Source organism: Chaetodon auriga, chromosome 19 (assembly GCF_051107435.1).
Source record: "Chaetodon auriga isolate fChaAug3 chromosome 19, fChaAug3.hap1, whole genome shotgun sequence".
Classification (NCBI taxonomy): Eukaryota; Metazoa; Chordata; class Actinopteri; order Chaetodontiformes; family Chaetodontidae; genus Chaetodon; species Chaetodon auriga.
In genome coordinates this window covers 22361035-22382500 of record NC_135092.1, presented here as the reverse complement: position 1 = coordinate 22382500, position 21466 = coordinate 22361035, and the positions used below count along the sequence as shown (strand labels likewise).

Below are 21466 nucleotides of genomic sequence, written 5' to 3'. Positions count from 1 at the left end.
TATTTCATCATGACAACGATCATGAAATAATCTTTAGTTGCAGCTCTTGCTGCTGTTGCTCTTGTTGTAAATGAAGCAACAAGTAAAAATCCTGCATTCAGAACTTATTCAGATCAATATCCACAAATAATTAATCTTCATCTGTTTCGATTCTCCATCATCTGATCTCAGGCCAGCTGACCCTGTGATCAGCAGGCGAGCTGCTCTTCCTCCTGAGCCACAGCTGCCCCAGTGATAAATAATCGTACACACACACACTCACACACACACACACACACACACACACACACACTCATGCCAGATCCTGTTTTCCAGCTTCACCTCCCTCCATGAAGATGGAGCAGAACCCTCCCTCCACCGGCTCCCTGGCAGGCAGGGTGGTGCTGCCGTGCCACTTCTCCATAACGCCGGTTTCTCCCAGCAGCTCCACACACACTCCCTCACACACCACTCCAGCTGCCACACCTGGACTCCTCCTCCCCGGGGACGCCACCGCCAGTCCAGACGGGGAGCTGAGGATCAAGTGGACCAAGCTGGAGGGACAGGGGGAGAAGGTGGTGCTGGTGGCGCAGGGAGGGGTGGTCAAGGTGGGGCAGGAGTACAAGAGCAGGGTGTCGGTGCCCAGCCACCCGCTGTCGGTCGGGGACGCCTCTCTGGTGATGGTGCAGCTCAGGGCCAGCGACGCCGGGCTGTACCGCTGTGAGGTCATGCACGGGATGGAGGACACCCAGGACACCGTCAGCCTCAACGTCACCGGTGAGTAAAACAAACGCACCCTGCCAGCTCTGCTCTCTTTTATGGGTCAGATGAACAGTTAAACACGGAGAGTCTTCAGTGACTGAATCCAGATGTGTGAGGCTGGCAGAGACACAGCAGGCGGATTATCACATGACCTCACACACTGCGTCCTTTAAAGCTGCACTGATCAATAACTTTATGTTGACTGTGGATCAGAATGTGAATGTGTGGAGTGCTCTGCAGCTCTGAAGGACGTTTTAGCATCTTTCAGCTCTTTGTTTTGGTTTCACAGCCCACAGAAGTTCTCACCTGCTGAGCCAGATGTTCCCCTCAGGAGCTGGTGGAGGCCAAAAACTGAGCAAAAAGAAAGAATTCTGGAGTCCACATGTCTGATCATGCTGCTCCGCGTCTGCTGGACGCGAACAAACTGCAAACATCACTTTAGAAGGTCATGGTACGTCAGTGTTGCGCTGCCCCCAAGTGGCCAAAAAATCAGTTGTTGCAGGTTTAAAGTGAGACAGCGTCAGTATGAAGTGAGACGCCCTCTGAGGATGTAAAGTTAAATCCATCAGCAGTAAAACACATTTCTTCACTTCAACGCTCTCTGGAGTGTTTCGCTGCTGCAGCTTCACTCACTGATATTTCTGAGTGACGCTGCTGATTTAAACCTGCATTCATTTATTTTTTGGCCAGTTTGGGGCGAGTTGCTGTAAACACACACTGGTGTATTATCACCTCGTAAAGTTTTTATGTTGAACTGCACATCCAGCAGTCACAGAGCATCAGGATCGCTCACGTGGAGTCGTGTGTTGACCACACAGTGATAAGATTCTGCCTCTTTTGGCTCTGTTTCTGGTCTCCACCAGCTCCTCGCCTGTCTGCTGTTTGCAGGTGTACAGAGGCTTTTTACCGCCGCCTGAACCAAAACAGTAAAACTGAAACGATGAGCTAAAGATGCTAAAGCGCTCTGTAGAGCTGAGGGACGCTGCACATGTGGATCTCTGTGGGTTCATCACTTTGAATGATCCTTTCACGTCACATGTAGTCAAACGAAGCCCCGAACCTTCAGCGTGGTGAACAAGCAGCAGCCCTGAAACCAAAGATCATAGTTTACTGTAAAAAACAGGCAAATATTCACAGTTGGGAAGCTAAACTCGATCGGCTCGTCGCTAATTGATCGCTTCAGCTCTGATTTTCAGGTTTTAAAAGCATGTAAAAACTCAAATGTGATTCATCCTACAGCATAAATAGACGATTGTGTGAAAGTCACAGTTACTTCTTGTGTTAAAGTGTCGTGAATATCAAAGATTTCTGGGCTTCGGCCATCAGAGCTCGTCGAGCAGAATCCGCAGAGAGCCGTGAGGAAGAATATCAGGGCCAACGGTCGCTCCCAGACATTTCCACAGATTCCACATTAATACTGAACAGGACTCCTTGTTGAGCAGCTCCACACAAAGACGCTCCCTATGAGTGACACACAACTCTCCATTTAACAGCTCAGTCATCTATTCACATCCTCCTGCAGCTCTGCCAGGACGTCCTCGCAGAGGAGAAATAATCCTCCCATCCAGCTGAAGATAAAGACCTAATGACCCGCACAACAGCTTCGTATGGAGCGAGGATGACAGCTGAAAGGGCCCAGCGGCTCGCGTTTCCCCACACTGTCACAGAATGATCCGGGCTCTTCGGTTTCTTGTAGCGTGCTGATGTCAGCAGGAGCATGAGTGTAATCCAGGTAGAGCAGGTGAACAGGTGACTTCATTTCCTCTGCGTCCGTCGTGTGAAAGCAGCCAAAAAGACGTTAGCGTCCACTTCAGTGTGCTGTGCTAACAGTGGAAGAAGTATTAGTACTGTGAAAATACTGTGAATACTGTGAAAATACTCCTGCATTCAAAACCTTACTGGAGTATTATCAGCCAAATGTACTCAAAGTTCTTAAAGTAGAAGTACTCAGAGTGCAGTAAAATGTTTCTCTCTGCTGTCTGTGGATTCATGTTCCTGCTGCGTTCATGTGTTCATTCATGTTCCTGCTGCGTTCATGTGTTCATTCATGTTCCTGCTGCGTTCATGTGTTCATTCATGTTCCTGCTGCGTTCATGTGTTCATTCATGTTCCTGCTGCGTTCATGTGTTCATTCATGTTCCTGCTGGAGCTCATTGAACTCCTTTATATCCTGTTGTTGCTTTAATCTTCATCAGTGCTTCAGATTCTAGAAGGTCATCATGTTTGCAGCGCGGCGTCCTGTGAGAACCTATGAAGTCATGTGATCGTTTCGTCACCTGTGTGCTTACCTGTTGGATCTCTCTCCAGGTGTGGTGTTCCACTACAGAGCACCGACCAGCCGCTACACTCTGGATTTTCCTGGAGCTGTGGAGGCGTGTCGCGCTGCCGGCGCCGCCATCGCCACACCAGAACAGCTGATGGCCGCTTTTGAGGACGGCCTCGACCAATGTGACGCAGGCTGGCTCTCCGACCAGTCGGTCAGGTGTGTCAGAACGCACTTTACACACAACTTGTGCAGAAATCCTCCCGCTTTGTCTTCATCTCTGTCGGTGTCTGAATGTTTACAGGTTGACTTTAAGAATCAGAAAACCTCGAGCTGTTTTCAGTGTAAATCAACTTCAGCTTGAAGTTTTCTTGATTCCTGCAGTAACCACCTGCCTTCTTCAAACAAGTAGATTCTTGTTGGAAGCAGGTTGAAATGTGCAGATTTTATCACTTTTAGAGCTCGAGTACCTACAGAAACGACTGAATTAGCTTGAAACTTAATTCTCTGCCCTGCTGTTATTGTTTTTCAGATATCCAATCACAGTGCCCCGAGCTGGCTGTGCAGGTGATCTGATGAACAGACCAGGTGTGAGAACGTACGGCATCCGCGACCCCACCGAGAAATTCGACGTGTACTGCTACGTAGACAAACTCCACGGTAAATCACAAACACACACGTCACACATCAATCAGTGCATGTCTGCAGGCAGAGCAGCAGTCAGGAAGTGTTAGCTTAGCTTAGCATAACGAGCAGGAGCAGGAGGACACAGCTAAGCTCTCTAAAAATAGACCTTCCAGCAGCTTAAATATAACAAACAATAATAAACAATTTGTGAGTGACTTTGGACAAATTGTCTGATGAATATAATGTAACGACAGTGAAATGAAGTTTGATAAGAGCCAGTAGTTAAACGGTCGTACAGCACTGACAATCACCTGAGCTGCACCAGGATCTGCCTCAGCTCTGCAGGTGACTGGTTGATTAAAGCCTGTCCTGTAAACAGGTAACATGAATTCACCTTGTCCCTCTGCGTCCTCTGTCCGAAGGCGAGGTCTTCTATCCTTCCTCTGTCAGCGATAAACTCACCCTGCAGCAGGCGAGGGACGAGTGTGAGAAGTACGACGCCGTCATGGCGTCACCCGGTCAGCTGTTCGCCGCCTGGAGGGCGGGGCTGAACCGCTGCGACTACGGCTGGCTGTCCGACGGCAGCGTCCGCTACCCCATCACCGTGCCCAAGCCTCAGTGCGGAGGAGGGCTGCTGGGGGTCCGCACGCTCTACAAGTACGAAAACCAGACCGGCTTCCCGGACCCCGCGGACAGGCACGGAGTGTTCTGCTTCAAGGGTGAGGCTGCAACACACACACACACACGTAACACTGTCTGGTGTGTCACAAGGAACCCCTTCAGGACGTCGCAGTGACGTTTCAATGAGGAAAACATCAGGTAAAATCGTTTCTTCAGTTACTTTATGCAGCTGAGTGTCTTCAGACTCGGTGGTTTCCTCCCTTCTTTCTCAGCGTCGGCTCAAATGTAGGTCAATGCTGCACCTTCAGAGCTTCAGACAGAGCTCTGACACGTCCGCCATGAAGCACAGAAAGCTGCAGCTTGGCAGACAAACACTGAGGTGTGCTGCAGCACAAACACGCACCGATCTGCAGCCGTTTCAACGTGTGGGACAAGAACAAAGAGCACTGAAACCCAAACAAGAGAAGGATAAACTCTCACTGCCCTGGTTATGGTGGGGCACGCGCTTCATGAGGGGAAAACCCAACTCATGCACTCTCACATAGATCCAGCAGAAAGGGGACAGGTCCCTAATGCTTCACAGCTGGACCCTGCCCAAACACAGGGAGGAGAAGGTGGAGGAGTGGGGGAGCAGATCTACGTCTGAGTAACGTCATTGAAAAGGCTTCAGAGAGCGAGAGAGCGGAGGTCAGTGTGTGCAGAGCGAAGGAGGCGAGCAGCCGGTGAAGCGCTCCCAGTCTGCAGCGCTGCAGGTGATAAAACTGCAAACAGTCACATGTTTGGCATCGTAGAGGTACTTTCTGCACCTGAAAGCTGTGTAATGTGGTCTGCCAAGCCTTCAGTGAGGTGGCAGAGCAGCAGGAGAGACAGCATGAGGACAGACCCCAGACCAGCCGGACCACTCGCCAAAAACATGACATCACATCTGGGCAGGGCCGAACATGCGGCCGGACTCTGTTCGTGGTGCGAAAGAGCAGAACAGACCGCAGCGAATCCCCCGAGACGGCAGCCAATAAACACCTTCACTGTGGGCAGAGCTGGAAGAAGAACTCACATCCTCTACTGCAGTACACAAGTACTATCAGAAAATGTACTGCAAGTATCACAAGTACTTGTTCTGCAGGAAGAAGTCTCCTGTGACTGATTTACTACTGCAAACGACACTTTGGGTTAACTGCAACCAACACATGAATCGAAAATAATAATCAGCTGCAGTTAAGTAGTTTAGTCCGGTGGTTCCCAACATAGGGGTCGGGCCCCTCCAAAGGGCCACCAGATAAATCTGAGGGGTCTTGAGATGATTCATGGAGGAAATATTGGCAGAAGGTTTCTGCTCTCGGCTGAGGCGGAAAAGTTGATGTAACGATAAAATAATGCATCAAAGTGAATGGAAACAGGCTGAACGGTGACGTCATGTGACCAAAAACGTCGCTCGTCTCTTCAGCGAAGAGCTGAAAGCATCAGATCTGTGTGGAGGAGGATGAGGAGGCTGTGAGCTTCCTCACGTGAACACATGAAACCAACAGAAATGTTTGATTTCATGTTTTCTATCATCTGAGCTTCAGCTGCAGCTCTCCTGATGACGTCATCACTTCTTCTTCTGTGGTGCTTTAATGGCACCGACTGCAGAATCAGCCGCCTGCTGTTTACCTCCATGATAAAAGATAAAACAGATAAGGCTGATTTTCTGGAAATTCGATTAAAATTCATGCAGCAGAAGTTTTACGGCTTTTCCTGCTTCACTGATTTCATCTTCAACAGTTCAGTATTTTATAAGCTCATCAAAATGTTCTTTTTAATGTAAAATCTTAATCTGAGAAGTAGCTGAAACAGATGCAGTGAAGTAAAAAAAATCAATATTCCCTCTGAAATGTTGTGGAACAGAAGTATAAAGCAGCATCAACTGGAAATACTCCTGTAAAGTACCTCAAACTTGCATTTAATACTTCAGTAAACGTACTTACTTACAGTTTACTGCTGCGTATGTGCATGAGGAAGACCACCCCACCCACCTTTCCCGACCATCCATACGTGGCCCCGACAGCCGGCAGGGAGGGATGGGGGGGGGGGGGGGGGGGGGGGGGGGTGGAGAGGTGGAGGGGGTCAATTACGCAGCGTTTATTAAAACATTATGTCAGTGACGTTCAAAGCCCGCTGCTTACTCCCAAAACACTAACTCCATGAACTCAGCGCTCAGGCCGACACAAAGGGCTGCATTGTGTGTGTTTAGGAGTCCGAGTCGGGCTCATATGGTATGTATTCCATCATAATGAGATATAAATCTCTGCGAGCATCACGGCCTATTTTGAGGAGCTCTTTACAACAAAAGCTTTACGGTGTGAGTGGAGCCGTAAATACTGTGTGTTTAGAGAAGAATAAAGTCTGACTTCAGGCTTCACCTCCGTCCCTGAAATAAGGCTCAGGCGACCGTTACAGCAGCCGGTTTATTTCTGACAGGTGACTTCATGTTTCAAAAATCAAAGCTGCTTCATGTCCTTTTATAGCCGCTGCGAGCTAACGGCAGTTTGACAGCAGCGTGATTAGCATTTTCCAGATAGTCCGCTTTTATTTTTTCAGTGAGTCACGACGATCCTGATTCATTCTGTAAACATTTCTCTGGGATATAACTGATGTTAGCTTGACTTGACTGAACCCAGACTCTCATTTCAACCCACCGATGACTAATTGTGCAGCTATATTTTGCTTTGCTGTGGAGCATTTTAAAGCTTTTAGGCTGATTTTCTGCCTCTTTAGGCAGCTATTATCCACTATTTTTAACATGACTTATCATGTAGTTTTGAGCTCTTGGACGTGGTGTCAGACATCAGATCAGACTCTGAGGACTCGACCTGACACCGAATCCAGAGGTGATTTCAGAGAGAAGGCTGACATTTCAGTCATTTATCATACAAACCACACTAACCGGGCAAACACTCCAGGTAGGTGTGAGAGCGCCCATCGAGTTCTTCTCTGGCTGGACCAGGTGAGAGGATGCAGGGTAGACTTCCTCCGGCCAAGCGGGCTGACTTCCTGCTGCCTCCCCACAAACATGACTAATGTGACAATGATTCAGTGATACGGATCTTGTAGACAGATCATAGTAAAACCTACATCAGATCAATGCATTGATCGATTTACAGTTACACTTAATTACACTCGTACTGACTGTGGCCACTACGCCAGGATCGCCTCACGGTCCTGCACGGATTCTGAGGTCTTGATAGAACCATGTGATTCCCTTCAGCAGCAGGTCTGAGGGCGAGCCGTCGCGTTACGTTTGTCCGGAAAACAAACCCAGAAGACAAACAGACACGAGCATCAACATCACGTCAGGATCTGATGACTTTGATCGTTTGTTGCATGAACAAGGATTCTGTGCTGAGGTTTTAAGCCCTCTTTCTTCTTCTCTGTTTCCCTCTCTTACAGCTAAACCACCAGAGACCACGAGTCCACCGATGACCCCCGCTGAGTATAAACCTGACAGCCCCACATACGCTCCCCAGACTTCAACACCTGGCTCGCTTTTAGGTCCTGAAAGAGCTGAAATCCAAGCAAGAACCTCAAATCCTGTCGCATACTCACCAACACAGAGACCACACACAGCCTCACCAGACCAACACGGAGCCCCCCACGCAGACCACACCACAGCCTCCGTGACCCCCACTCCAATGGTAGACGACTATGACGTTCAAGACTTTAATGACTCACACAAGGTAGAGTCGGTACCAGTTAGAGGAGACGCGTTGCTCCCCATGCAGCTCCCTCCGCTGCCCACCACCCGGTCGCAGCCCGCCCACCTCGACATCCCTCATGGGGGAGAGGAGGGAGGCCAGGCGGGGTCAGGCCGAGGTGAGAGCAGCGGCAGCGGGGAGGGGGGCAGCAGCGATGGTAGCTCGAGCGGGGCGGAGGTGGGAGCAGTGGTGAGCCCGACGCAGGTCTGGGTAGAACCCACATCGAGACCAAGCTGGCTTCTAGAGACCAGGACAGGGTCAGAACGGGGGGTAGAACCCACATCGAGATCATCACAGCTTCTAGAGATCTCTCCAGAGGTGGTCATCCCTGAAATTCACACCCCAGAACCAGGTCTCCCAGCCAGAACCCCAGAGGCCGGGCAACAACCCGCAGTTGTTTTTAAAGAGGACGTCACCCCTGGAACCGCGCTGACGTCTGATCTGGACCAATCAACGACCGTACCTGTAGATGAAGGGTCATCAGCCAAACCACCTTTCCATCTCATCATCGTCAATGTGCACGACCAGAATCAGTCAGGTGAGTTAAGGCGGGGATGCACATCAAGACTGTTTCTCTGATAATGAATCTGAAGTGGGTGTGATGACTGGTGGGACCAGGTGGGACCAGGTGACCAGATCTGTTCTAGTCTAGGTCCATAAGTGTCAACAGCTAAAATCAGACAGTGAGGGATACGTAAAGAGTCTTCAGAGCGAGTCACCTGAGTGTCACCTGAGGGAGACGCACCTGTAAATAAACTTTACCTGAAGTTAACTTGATCTGCTGAAGCTCCTCTGTAGACTCCTCTCGCCTCCATCGAGGATCTCTGCAGCCTTTTTTGTCCTTATCAGCACAAACAGTTGAAGCTGCTGGTTGGCGTCCATGTTTCTTTTGGGACAAGAACACGTAACATTTGGCGTTCTCGCTGGATCTGGAGGGTTCTCCCCTCCAGACGGTTCCTGAGCAGTGCTTCAGTGTGCTGTCTGATGAGTCGTCAGGTTCATCCTCCGTCCTGGCTGACAAACACTGAAACATGTTGGTGGAAACCATCTTCGTGTTTGTCCAGATTTTGAAAGTTTCACCTCATCACATTCGTCCCGAACACATTGAGCAAAGCAAAGTGTGGGTTTGAAGTCAGAGCTGCAGACTGGGATTACTGCAGACAGACCAGTATGACCAGCACTTCTGACAAGCCTTCTGTTGAACATCTCTGACCTCGACTGAACTACAACTCGTATTTCCTCTTTCCTTTGCTCTCATGGATTTCCCTCGGCACCTTTTCGGAGCCTTTTGTGCTTCGGGACCGACGGTCTCACATTTCACTCGAAACAGTTCGTCCTTTCAGCGAGAACATCGGTCTGTCAGAGTGACCTCATGTTCTACGTCGGGCACTTTACCGTAATCTGCTGCGGCTGATTTAGTGCTGTTTGTCGTCCTCGTAGGAAACAGCTAATGGAGTTTTTTTACCTTCGTATTTGCATGCTGACAGATTCTCACACAGACGCACACACACTGTTTGCAGAGCCAGATGTGGAAAGTTATGAAGTCAGTCATCTCTGCTCGGCCAGTTTTGTTGCTAAACGTACTGTAAACACATCACAGTGTCTCCAGTGGGAAAGCAGCAGAGCCTCTGAATGCTCAGCAGAGCCGGCGACTCCTTCCCTTCACCTTTCTTTCTCCTCCACACTCAGACACACCGGAGGTCCGACGGAGTGATTAACCTCCGTTCCCTTCAGCAGGCGGCTGCGTTCAGCTCTCAGGCTGCACAGGCCACAAACTGTGGACCTTTATAGTGTTTCCTCTGGGGAGCGGCCGGACTGCCGTAACTAACAATCCCTCCAACAATCTCCACAATCTCCTTTCTAGTCAGAGTTAGTTGTGTTTCCACCGTGGATGAATTACTGAACAGGCTCACCGGGCACAGGCCCAGGGGCCCGGGGGGGCTCAGGGGGCCCCACAGCCCGAGCCTCTGCTTAAAGTGACAGTAAAACTACTGCAGGGATGTTTTTTCGGTTCCTGATGTTTCAGCAGTTCTTGTGTGTGCAGAGTTTTCACGTCTCCGTCATATCGAACCAGCGCTGATCCAGGTGAGAGCTTCGACCACTGGAGGGCAGCAAAACAAGAGCTTGAGCTGCAACTAGCTAAACATGCTCGACAGGCTTCCTCTACGGTTTAACGGCAGATCAGGATCTGTTTTCAACCACAGATTCAACAAGATACGTTTAAGTCGTCACTGACGTCAAAACGTCGGAGAGGACGCGATAAAGCTCCAGTTCACTCAGTCACATTCTTGGTTTTGCCAAATGTTAAAGACACGTAGAATTTAAATTTGAAAAGTATTGAAAAGCTTCTTGTTTTGGATTATTTCTGTATAAGAAAAGATAATTATTTACTCAAAGTGTACTTAAACTAAATTAAAGTAAGCTGCCCGGAGCCACCAGCTGGCACTAAACCCAGTTCACTTCCTGGAGTCTTTCCATCACTGCGAGGGTAAAAACTCTGTTTGTATGTTCAGTTTCTAACATCATGTTCAGGTTTTAGGGTCTGTTTTAGGTGGGGGGGCAGTTGTCAGTACTTGAGTAAATTTACTTAGTTACTTTCCTCCAGTGAGCAGAGCAGGAGGGAGGGAGGCCTCGTGCTTGGGTTCACCTGGGCCCCAAAATAATTAATTGTGAGTGGGGGCCCGGTGAGGGGTCCCCCCCCCACACACACACACACACAGTGCTCGTGTGTTCGTTACCCCCCCCGGCCCTGTGCCATCTTCCAGGAGTTGTGTTTATTACTGAAATGCGGCGGCGGATCCTGTTGCAGAGGTCATCTGTCATCACATGAAGCCCGTCTGGTTTGTGTGAGGCCTCCGACTCACTGTTTCCACGTCTTGAGGAAATTAGGAAAATTGAAGTGTTGAGTGTTTTAATGAAAACTCTTCCTGTTTCATGCGGTTCGTTCTGAGTCACACACTGGCTTTTTTGACTTTGGGCGACATGTTGTGGTTAACTGGATTTGTCCAGTTCAAAGAGGAGCTTCCAGTCGGTCCCAGCGTGCGTCTCAGGTCGGCGTTCGCGTCACATTTTGCACGTTTTTACTCCACTTCCTGCGATATCGCTTCCATGTGTACGATGAAGCCTAATGAAGAGACACAGGCGTGCTTTGTTAGAGCGCGGCCCCCGGCAGCGGCCCCCGGCAGCGGCCCCCGGCAGCGGCTGACCTTAATCCTGAGCTGACTGTTAACATCCAGAGATGCACTTTGGCTCTTTTTAATAAACATCAGAAATGAGCTGATCTGAGATCCTGAAATACGACAGCTGAGCCATCGAACCCTCCGGAGGAGTCGTTTCAAGGCTCGGCTTCAGACCTCAGTACAGACCATGATGTGTCTGTTTCACTCAGTACTGCGACTAACGGTTATTCTTTGTGCATTTCTTTGTTTTTTTGTGCACATTTATGACTTTACGCTCTTGTGGCTGTGGTGGTTCACAGTTTTCATGGAGACCTGTTTTACTGACTTCTCTGTTTTATACACTGACTGCAGAAAAAGCTATCAGTCATGAAACGCACCCAGCTCTTGTTTTTCATTACAGACAGAAATATACGATTTCCACATCAAACTGTCGTCTTTATCGTCTCTGTTTGACTTTTCAACTCTGCCGTCTTATTTGTACTTCCTTGTGTGTCTCTAGTCGACCGTATCCTGGACATCTTGAACCAGCCCGGCGTCGTCGGCTCCCATCCCGGCTTCCCTCAGATCACTGACCTTTCACACGTGACCAGTGAGGCTGTGCAGGGCAGCGGAGACGTCGACCCCCTGGAGCCAGCTCCCATCAACCTGCCTCCAACGGTCAGCTTCGTCAACGGAAAGCACGAGGTACCGTCCAACCACGGGAGGACTGAGAAGACAGAGATTAAACCTTAAACTGAGTCCTTAATTTTCTCCTTTTCTGATTCGTTCAGGTGACGTTTGAGCCAGAGCAGCCAGAGGAAGCCAGAGGAGATCAGTTTGAGACGGCCACTCCTGTTCAGGTAGGTGAGGTGGAAGAAGAAGAAGAAGAAGAAGAAGAAGAAGGAGAGGAGGAGGAGGAGAGCGTGACTCCCTTTGACTACAGTGCCATACACATCCACACTGAGGAGACGCCTGCAGAGGACACCGGTGATGCAGTCTCTCGTCCTACAGACTCGTACCCAGATGTATTTGCAGCCTCAGAAATGGTCCCTGATGCCTTTACTGACTCAGACGGACTCAAAACTCAAGAACCAGGTGATCACACAGCAACAAGAACCACCACCATGACCCCGTACAGACTCCCTGTCTCATCAGCAGCACCCGGCACAGCATCAGGCCCAGCCCTCCCCGCTGTCTCCCAGCCTGTCACCGATGGGGTCTCCACCTACGAGGACATGGAGGGCTCAGCGAGCCGCGGCACTGACGACGAGGCCGGAGCCACGCAGGAGGAGGGCTCTGCAGACGACGCTCTGCCCACGCCGGCCGCCGGCAGCCAGTCCGCCGTGATGACTGACGAGACGGAAATCGGAGGGACGGAGCTTCCTACTCTCATCCCAGAGACACAGTCACAGAAAACCACCACACAGGCCCAGACGGAAGACTTAGAAGGGTCTGCGTCTGGAGAAGACGAGGGTTCAGGACAGGACGTGGACCCACCAGAGACCCCCAGATTAACCAGTACACTACCACCGATTTATTCCACCCGTCACACCCAGCAGCCTCGACCTGCCGCAGGCACCGAGGTCACAGAGGAGCCGGTGGTTTCACCAGACGTCGACCCAGACGCAGGCTCAGGTGCAGAGCAGCTGTCCGGAGAGGGGGAGGTTTCTGGGGAGCAGGGTGGTCTGGTTGACCTTCATCCAGAGGTCACTGTTACTGTTTTACCAGATGTGGCAGCTGCGACTTTTGGAGACCAAACCTCACTCACCACAGATGCTAAGGACATCACCACAGAGCCGAGCTCTCCACAACACTCCACACACTCCTCCCTCTCTGCCACACATGATAAGAAACACCCCTCTGTTACCACCAAGCCCGAACCCACCATCCCTGAAGACCACACCCAACACCCCAGCGAGCGTCACGGGCTCCAGACCGAGCAGTCCGCCGCGACCTCCACACAGTCTGTAAGCCAGACGATGCTCTCCAGCACTTCACCTTTGTACACGTTCGACCACAGCCCCCACTCCGTCCCCCAGTGGGCTCTGATCCCTGACCCCGCCGCCACCCCTCTGTCGGAGGATGATTCTGTGATCTATGACAAAGAGATAGTTCCACCCCTGCTGGAGTCACGGCCTCAGATACCAGAAGGGACCACAGAGCGGCCGGAGAGCGGCACTGACTCGGCCTATTCTGTGGAGGCCAGCACTGTGAATGTCAGAGGTACACCAACTTCACTTTAGTGCTTTAATCTTACAGCGTTCTAAACACCACAGCAGCTTATTTACTGCATCATCCTCCTCTTTCTGACTGAAAGTGTGGCAGGAAGTGAAATCTGTGTCTGAGGCGCCTCCAGCTGACCCTTTGAGAAGCCTCCTTTAGTTAATGTCAGTCAGGCTAGCACTGGACACACGTCTACAAGTGTTAATGTGGCACATAGTTGTTGTAATTCTTCTTTTAAAATAATAATAATAATAATAATAATAAGTAAACAAAAGAGGCTTCTCTTTTCTTTACAGCAGCCATTGATTTGTTACTAGCAGCAGCTGTGTTTCAGTCCTGAATGAGGCTTTTCTGATGTTACCTGTAACTCTACTAATGTAGTGAGCTAATGATCGCTCCTTGGCTTTGGAAGAAGTGCGAGGTATGCAGGTATTAAGCTAGTTAGCCGGGCATGCTAACACACACAAACACAGTTTAATCCACCCCTTACTCTTTTCTTCTTTGGTTTTGTGAAGCTGAAACAACAGACAAGACTCCTTTTATACAGAGTACTTCTTTTAGTACGTGTGCACCACGTCAGCCTGTGAAGAAATAATCACTGACCTGCTGCGATTGGCTGCTGTCGCTAAGCTGTGTGTCTGCTCAGGGCTCAGGGCTTAGTGAACGGTCAGTTGTTGGGAACCACTGAGCCATTGGTACATCAGAGCAGCGCTCATGACGCAGCTACTGGTGTGATTTTAATGGATTTCCTTTTGCATCGTGTCTTTTGTGCAGATCTCCAGCCGTGCTCCATCAGTGTGTGTCAGCATGGAGGCTCCTGCTACAAGAAAGGAGCAGAGAACATCTGTGTGTGTGCACCTGGATACACTGGACAGCACTGTGAAACAGGTGCGCGCGCACACACACACACACACACACACACACACACACACACACACACACACACACAGCCCTGTTTCTAGCCTCTAACCACAGCGACCCCGCTGACAGACGGACGGTGGAATAATACACGCTTGTGTCTGCAGATGTCGACGAGTGTCAGTCCAACCCGTGTCTGAACGGAGCCACCTGCCTGGACGGAGTCAACTCCTTCAGCTGCCTCTGCCTGCCCAGCTACGCCGGAGAGCTCTGCGAACAAGGTCAGCCGGTCGACAACCTGTTACGCATGAATGTGCAAAATCCAGGTATACCTGCAGACGAACACTGAGAGGACGAAGACTCTTTATGAAAGCTTGTGTCTTGTAAAAGGTGACGCTCAGGTAGATCAGCGTGCAGCCGTTAGTCGTGACAGTGCTCGCTGCTCGCTGTCCTCCAGCGCTGGGCGTTGCCTCTGCAGAAGATTAGTTCCAGCTTCTCGTCCAATGTTTCTGCCATTACTCAGCAGCTAATCGAGGCCCAGGAGACTCCAGGGATTAATATTTTCCATGAAAATCTACCAGCTTTCATAGACTTTAAGATGTCTCTCCCCGTGTTCTTTGAGCAACAGTAAGATGTTATTACACTTAAACATGAAGCGATAAGGCCGTATTCTTTTTACAGTTGGGTTTGGTTGTTATTGTAAGTCATAACTCTGGGAAAGTCCTGCACATCAGCTCTTTGCTAACAGATGTTACAGTCAGGCTATTATTTCTCAAGCAGTAAAAAATGAATTGTTAAAGTTTTGTTGGTGTTTTTTCAGTGAACTTCTCTGCAGCTTTCTGCCTTGAAGACGTTCAGTTATTGTTCAGATGATTCGATGGTGAGAGGGCAAGTTAATAAATATGAAGCACGCTGTGTGAAAGTGACATACTTACACAACATCCGCACATTTACGTATTTCTATCTGTCCAGAGGACAGTAAATATGCTCATCATCGCTTTTTCTCAGTTACAGCTGGTGGACGATGTAGTTTTTTTAAATCTGTACTTTAACTGAAGTATTAACAGCAAGATTTCATGAAAGCATAAAAGTGGAAAACATAGTTATTACTGATGCAATGATTTTATGTTTTAGGTTCTCGTCTGAGGTTTTTAAAATCATCATCTGAAGACGAGGAGTAAAAAGTACAATACTTACCTCTTAAATGTACAAAGTAATATAAAAGAGAAATACTCAAGTAGAGTACAAGTACTTCAGTATTGTGCTTGACGCTGCGCTGTCGGTCTTTCACCTATAAATGACCGTTAAATTCCAGCTCTTGTCGCTGAGTTCACACGATGCTGATTAACATCGCTGGCAGGTAAATATTTGTGTTTGTCAGTCTTTAAATGAAGTAGCTGCAGCAGCTGCGAGCGTCGACGTGTTTGTGTAATTACTCTCACTGCCAGAGGGGGGAGACAGACGTTCTGCACTGCAGCTTTAAGTAAATGTCTTCACTGCATCCTGCTTCTTCTTCAGACTTTACTGGAGAGTCAAAGGAAACCAGTTTGGACTGGACGGGACGACATCTTTTTTCCTCATTTTGAAACTCATTATGAATTCTTGGTAGAAGGTGGAGAGAAGAGAAAGTGGAAATCCCCCAAACCAAATTACTCGTCTGCAGTGTGTGTGTGTGTGTGTGTGTGTGTGTGTGTGTGTGCATGCAGTGTGTACGGCATAATGTAGAAACTCAGATGTGATTTATTGTCTGGACTGTGTGTGTTTCCGGGTATGTGCAGTAGAAGTCAGAGGACCTCAGTCACAGCTGTCCTCTCATAACTTTCTGTCAGTGGAAAAAAAGAGAAAAAACAGATAATTGCTCTTTTATTTTCCCAGAAAACTTTTGCAGCTGTGTTGCATCAAATTAGCAGAAAACACTGCGAAAAGCTGCCTCCGACTGAGTCGAGCCCTCCTCGTCTTCTGCACGAGGCCGTGTTCAGCTGGCCTCCTGTTCTCACCTGAGCGCTCTGCACTGATGACGCCTCACCTGATTCTAATCCCTCCCCAGCTGGACCTCAGCTCCGTGTCTGAGTCTCTGCTCTGAACAACAGACTCTGATGAACAAATAAACAAATCAGACTTGTTGTGCAGCTGCAGTTTGTTCGTTGTCAGACGTCCAAATCAACAGGCTGTGGGCACCGCTGTGTGTATAATCACGTTAGAAGAACACAGTATGAGGTCTGGGTGGATGCTCTGACTCTGACGCAGCGTGTGTGACGCTGACTGTGGGCCATCAGCCAGCGTCGTTCAGGACGTCCCTTTAACTCTTTGTCTCTTCCCTCCTTGCAGACACTGAGGTTTGTGGATTTGGTTGGCAGAAGTTTCAGTCTCACTGCTATAAGTACTTCACGCACCGTCGGACCTGGGACGCCGCGGAGAGGGAGTGTCGGCTGCACGGGGCCCACCTGGCCAGCATCCTGTCGCACGAGGAACAGCTGTTTGTCAATCGTAAGTCCAGGATGTGACTCTGGTCCAGACTGAAATATTCAACAGCTATTAGATGGATTGCTAGGGAATTTAGTTCAGACATTCATGTTCGTCAGAGGATCAACCCTCGCGACTCTGAGATCTTATGTTCTTCTCTGACGTCACCACGAAGGTGACGCGTTTGGCTGAGATGTCTGGATGATGGTGTCGTTCATTCTCCCCTCAGATGAACCGCAGTCACTAAACATGATAGAGACCAGACTGTTAGCATTGCCATGTTTAGCATGTTAGCATGCTAACGTCGCGGTGCCTCAGTGCCGCCTCGTGTCTTTCCTCGTTAACTGTACAAACTGTGTTACTGATCTGTCCGCAGTGATGACGTTGACCAGTTACCTTTGAGCAGGTGTTGGTGGCGCGCAGGTAAACTGTCCATGTGGAGAGGAAAGAGGCGAACCATTGGCTGAACCTCAGAGCCCATCGACTATCACCTGATGAACATTTAGCTGTTTGTTAGCTTCTTTTAAATGTGTCTGAACTCACATGCACACATCTGTTTACAGAGATCAGCCAGAATGTCGAACTGTTGTCAAGTTTGAAAGTTCAGTTGCTCATCGGACTGTAAACAAAGACCGATGAAGATGAAGATGAAGATGAAGCCCTGGCACATTGCCTCAGACGACAGCTGATAAATTTTGAGAGCACTTCCTTGTTTATGTCTGAGTATTTATCCTGAAACACACGTCGTGTTCGTTCATATTCATTTAAAATAATTCTTCCACTGATGTCAGAACAGATTCTGCTGAAAAACTGAGCCGTCCCTAAAATATTCATTTGTGTGCTTTCCATCTTTAAAGCCGCTTCGTTTTCGATGAGTGTTTTATAGTCCAGAGCGCTTTAAGAAAACAGCGCGTGGGGAAAGAGGCCAGCCTCTGATGGGATCCACTGATGAGTGTTAACAGGACAAATGGACCTTTAAACACAGTCAGAGCTGACCGTGAGCTGCACGTGGACCTTCGCTCTGTTTACTGCTCGATGGACTCGAGCCTGAACGCCTCCTCTGCTCCTGCTCTCCTTTGTTCACACTCTTGATTATTCAGACGTCCTCCTGCTGCCACACACATGTTCAACCACAGAGCCTCCTCTGCAGACCCTGGGTCAGTCCTAATCCTGCTCTCTGTTCTGCTCTGCCTCTGCAGGTCTGGGCAGTGACTATCAGTGGCTCGGCCTCAACGACAAGATGTTTGAGAGGGACTTCAGATGGACTGATGGAAAGCCGATGGTGAGACAGTTTGACAGACGCGTCTCATGGACGTGTTTCCTCTATAAATTGAGTTTGAGTCTTGTATTCTGCTTGTTGGTCGTCGACACTTTGGTCCAGACTGAAATGTCTCAGCAGCAGTTGGACTTCATGCAAACGTTCACGTTCCCCTGAGGATGACCTGCGGTGTCTTTGGTGACCCTCTGACTCGGCCACCTGTTGAACCTGAGGACGGGGACGTCCTCACAGTGGACTCACGTCAGCCTTCTTCTGCTGTTCAGTAGATTTAACCCAGAAACACAGAACACCACCTCACTTCCTGTGTGCAGCGGCGGTGCAGCTCCCGCTCTGCAGACCCTCCGCCGCTCTCATCTGTGTTTCATGATGACACTCTCTCTCTCACACACACACTCGGTCTGCTGGGAACCATCAGCTGTTGGAACATGTGAGCTGAGTTATGCGCTGAAAACCTGAGGACAGCCTGAAATCTGATCCTGGCTCTCTGCTGTTGTAATGTGTTATCGTTGAGATGGAGGCACACCCTGACCGTCTCACGGGGCTGCGCTGTAGCATGTAGCATGTAGCATGTCGTCCATGTTCGTCATGTTGTTAAACTGAAGCAGATTGTTTGTGGGTTTCCTCTTGAATGGAAGCTCCAGAAAGCTGGAGCCTGGTTTCGGGCTGTGCTGGTGGACGTCCCAGCAGCTCCACTGTCTGCTCCGTCTGAGAATTACACCCAGTCACACATGTTGAATCAGCACCACCTCGTCATGAGGGGAGGTGGTGGTTTCATAGCCCTGAGACACACATAGAGCGAGCAGTGTGACAGTGGAGGAAAATACCAGGCAGTAGCTTTAATCAGGACTCTCCCCCCGCAGGGATGAAGTCATGCATCCGTGTTTATTGGGACATTTATTGGGTGTTTCTCAATAAAGTCAAATAAGAAAAACGTGTGTTCTGACAGCAATACGACTACTGGAGGCCGAACCAGCCCGACAGCTTCTTCCAGTCCGGAGAGGACTGCGTGGTGATGATCTGGCACGAGGGAGGACAGTGGAACGACGTGCCCTGCAACTATCACCTGACTTTCACCTGCAAAAAGGGGACAGGTACGCACACACGCACACACATACACGCTTCAAAGACTGTAAGAGTCAGTTCAGCGATCGACCGAGTGTTTTCACCGCATCTCAAGGTGCACAGAGAACAGAGAAACGTATGATCGTGTAGCCACAGCAGTCTCATAAAGGGATGATATGTCAGCGCTGTGTTTGTAGCTTGTTCCACTGCCCCCAGGTGGCCAACAAGTGTTACTGCAGCGTCAAAGTCAAGTCTGTCTGTTCTGTCATCAGTGTCGTGTGGGCAGCCCCCTGTGGTGAAGGACGCTCGCGTGTTTGGTGCCATGAAGCCTCGCTACGAGATCAATTCCCTGCTACGCTACCACTGTAAGCAGGGCTTCATCCAGAGACACACCCCCACCATACGCTGCCGGGCCAACGGCCAATGGGACGTCCCGAGGGTCACCTGCACGAGCCGTGAGTCTTCATGTTTGAGCTTTGCTTCAGAGTCACACGGCTGTACGACACGTTGAAATGTTGGTTCTATTAACACACTTTCATCTGCGTTCTCAGCCGCGACCTACCACAGGTCATTTACTCTGCGGCGCCTCAACAACCAGAACAACGAGCAACAGGAGCGCCACCATAACCACCACATCCATCACAGCAAGAGCCATCAGAAACACAAGCAAAACCAAGAGCAGCAGCAAAGTTACGACGTGCTGCAGAACATCTGGAAGCCTTTGCTGCTGCAGAGGGAGAAGAGACATCAGACACACCACGGGGGACAGATGAGACACTGATCGGGTCTGTAGGTTTGTGAATCAGCGATGCGATGGCAGCCAGACGGTCCAGAGTCATCAACAGACAGAGAGACGCACCGAACTGTCTGTCAGTGGCTCTCAACAGGACGAGGGACAAGTCTCACCACTACACTGTCCAAACGCTGAACCGTAACACTAGTGACAGTCCGGTTTCATTGTAGTTAGCAAGTTAGCGCTCTAAACAGGAAGACTGGAGCCTTCACGGCTTCTTTTAAAGCACCCGCCGTGTCCCGTCCTCCACGTCCAACAGAGGACCTGAACACCGGCCGTGAAGTCAATTTAAAGGTCCCCTGTGGAGTTTACGCTCATTGTGTCGCGCCGTGTTTTTTCCTCGAGGCTTAATTAGTTTGATGAAAGATCATTTCTGTTACAAGTTGAGACTTTGATGCTTGAATCCACGTTCTAAACTACGTTACACATGGCTACAGTAAACAGAGTAGAAGAAGAAGAATGTTGAAAAAAACACAAGTCGCCCAAAACACCTGAGAGACGAGTGAAGAGACGTCTGCAGGGATTTGTTTGGTTTGGGTTGTAATTGTTTCTTTACGTCAGCTGTTAGCAGCCATGTTTTCATGTGTTACCAGAACATCTGGAAAGACGACGACAGCAGAAACAGCTACTTCTTCTTCTTCTTCTTCTTCTTCTTCTTCTTCTTCTTCTTCTTCTTCTTCTTCTTCTTCTTCTCCTTCTTCTTCTTCTTCTTCTTCTTCTTCGGGTTTTGTAGCTATCAGTTATGTGAATCACTACGTCAGAACTTATTCAAACGTGTTTCCATCTCCAATTTAGCGCATTAACACGAAAACGAGTAAAAAAAAAATCTCCTCTTTTTTGCTCTTTGTTTGGCTTTTGTTTTCGAATTTTTCTGTTTCCATCAAACAAACAAATGCGATATTTTGAAAATTTGCGAAAAAAAAAACACCTGGATGGAAACGCGGCTACTGTTTTTACACTTTTTACAGTTTTACACATTTTTCACGGACAGTTGAGTCATTTTCTTCTTCTCTTCTCGCCGTCAGCATCCAGCTGCTTTGGTTCAGTCCGTCTGTCATGTGACCTTCACCTTGCAGGTCGTCGCGGTCTCGCCGTTGTTCTGTCACCTGAACCAGCTGATCAGCGAATATTCCTGCGTCGTTACGTTCCTGCTCCACAGCACGACGAGTGGCCGTCGACTCCACAGAGCGCCTTTAACAGACAAACACATTATTCACTGAATGTTTTGTTTACTTTATTTTTTGGCCCACTGGTTTTAAGATGATGTCGCTGATAGAGCACGAAGAGCACAAATTCATCACTTTAAATTATTATCAGAGCGTCTGTCCGGTTTGGTTGTTCTGACCCGTTTTCACTGATTTCACATGTAGATTTTTGTACAAATGTTTTAGCAGAGAAAAGGTTTTTAAAGGGAGATTTAAAGAGCGGCACACACACACACACACACACACACACACACACACACACACACACACACAGCTGAAGAGGAGAGTATTATGAATGTGTGTGTGTGTGTGTGTGTGTGTGTGTGTGTGTGTGTGTGTGTGTGTGTGCTGAGGATGTTAATCATAGGGTTTATAATATAGATACTACATGAAGCCATATGAATTTAACTTATTGTATACTTTAAAACTATGAACGGACTGT

At 49.1% G+C, this 21466-nt stretch overlaps 1 protein-coding gene across 1 annotated transcript in view; it reads left to right on the top strand.

The window, feature by feature from the left end:
- vcanb (versican b) overlaps positions 1-20734 on the top strand; it is a 22699-nt gene extending 1965 nt beyond the window's left edge. Inside the window, exons 3-16 of the mRNA XM_076758312.1 lie at positions 316-756; positions 3049-3223; positions 3537-3664; positions 4054-4350; positions 7679-8521; positions 11662-11846; positions 11933-13364; positions 14139-14252; positions 14390-14503; positions 16551-16709; positions 17885-17967; positions 18911-19055; positions 19299-19481; positions 19578-20734. Of these exons, the coding sequence (XP_076614427.1) occupies positions 316-756; positions 3049-3223; positions 3537-3664; positions 4054-4350; positions 7679-8521; positions 11662-11846; positions 11933-13364; positions 14139-14252; positions 14390-14503; positions 16551-16709; positions 17885-17967; positions 18911-19055; positions 19299-19481; positions 19578-19807 (4529 nt within the window). The 3' untranslated portion in view covers positions 19808-20734. The remainder of the gene's footprint in view (positions 1-315; positions 757-3048; positions 3224-3536; positions 3665-4053; positions 4351-7678; positions 8522-11661; positions 11847-11932; positions 13365-14138; positions 14253-14389; positions 14504-16550; positions 16710-17884; positions 17968-18910; positions 19056-19298; positions 19482-19577) is intronic.
- Positions 20735-21466: the final 732 nt, after the last annotated feature.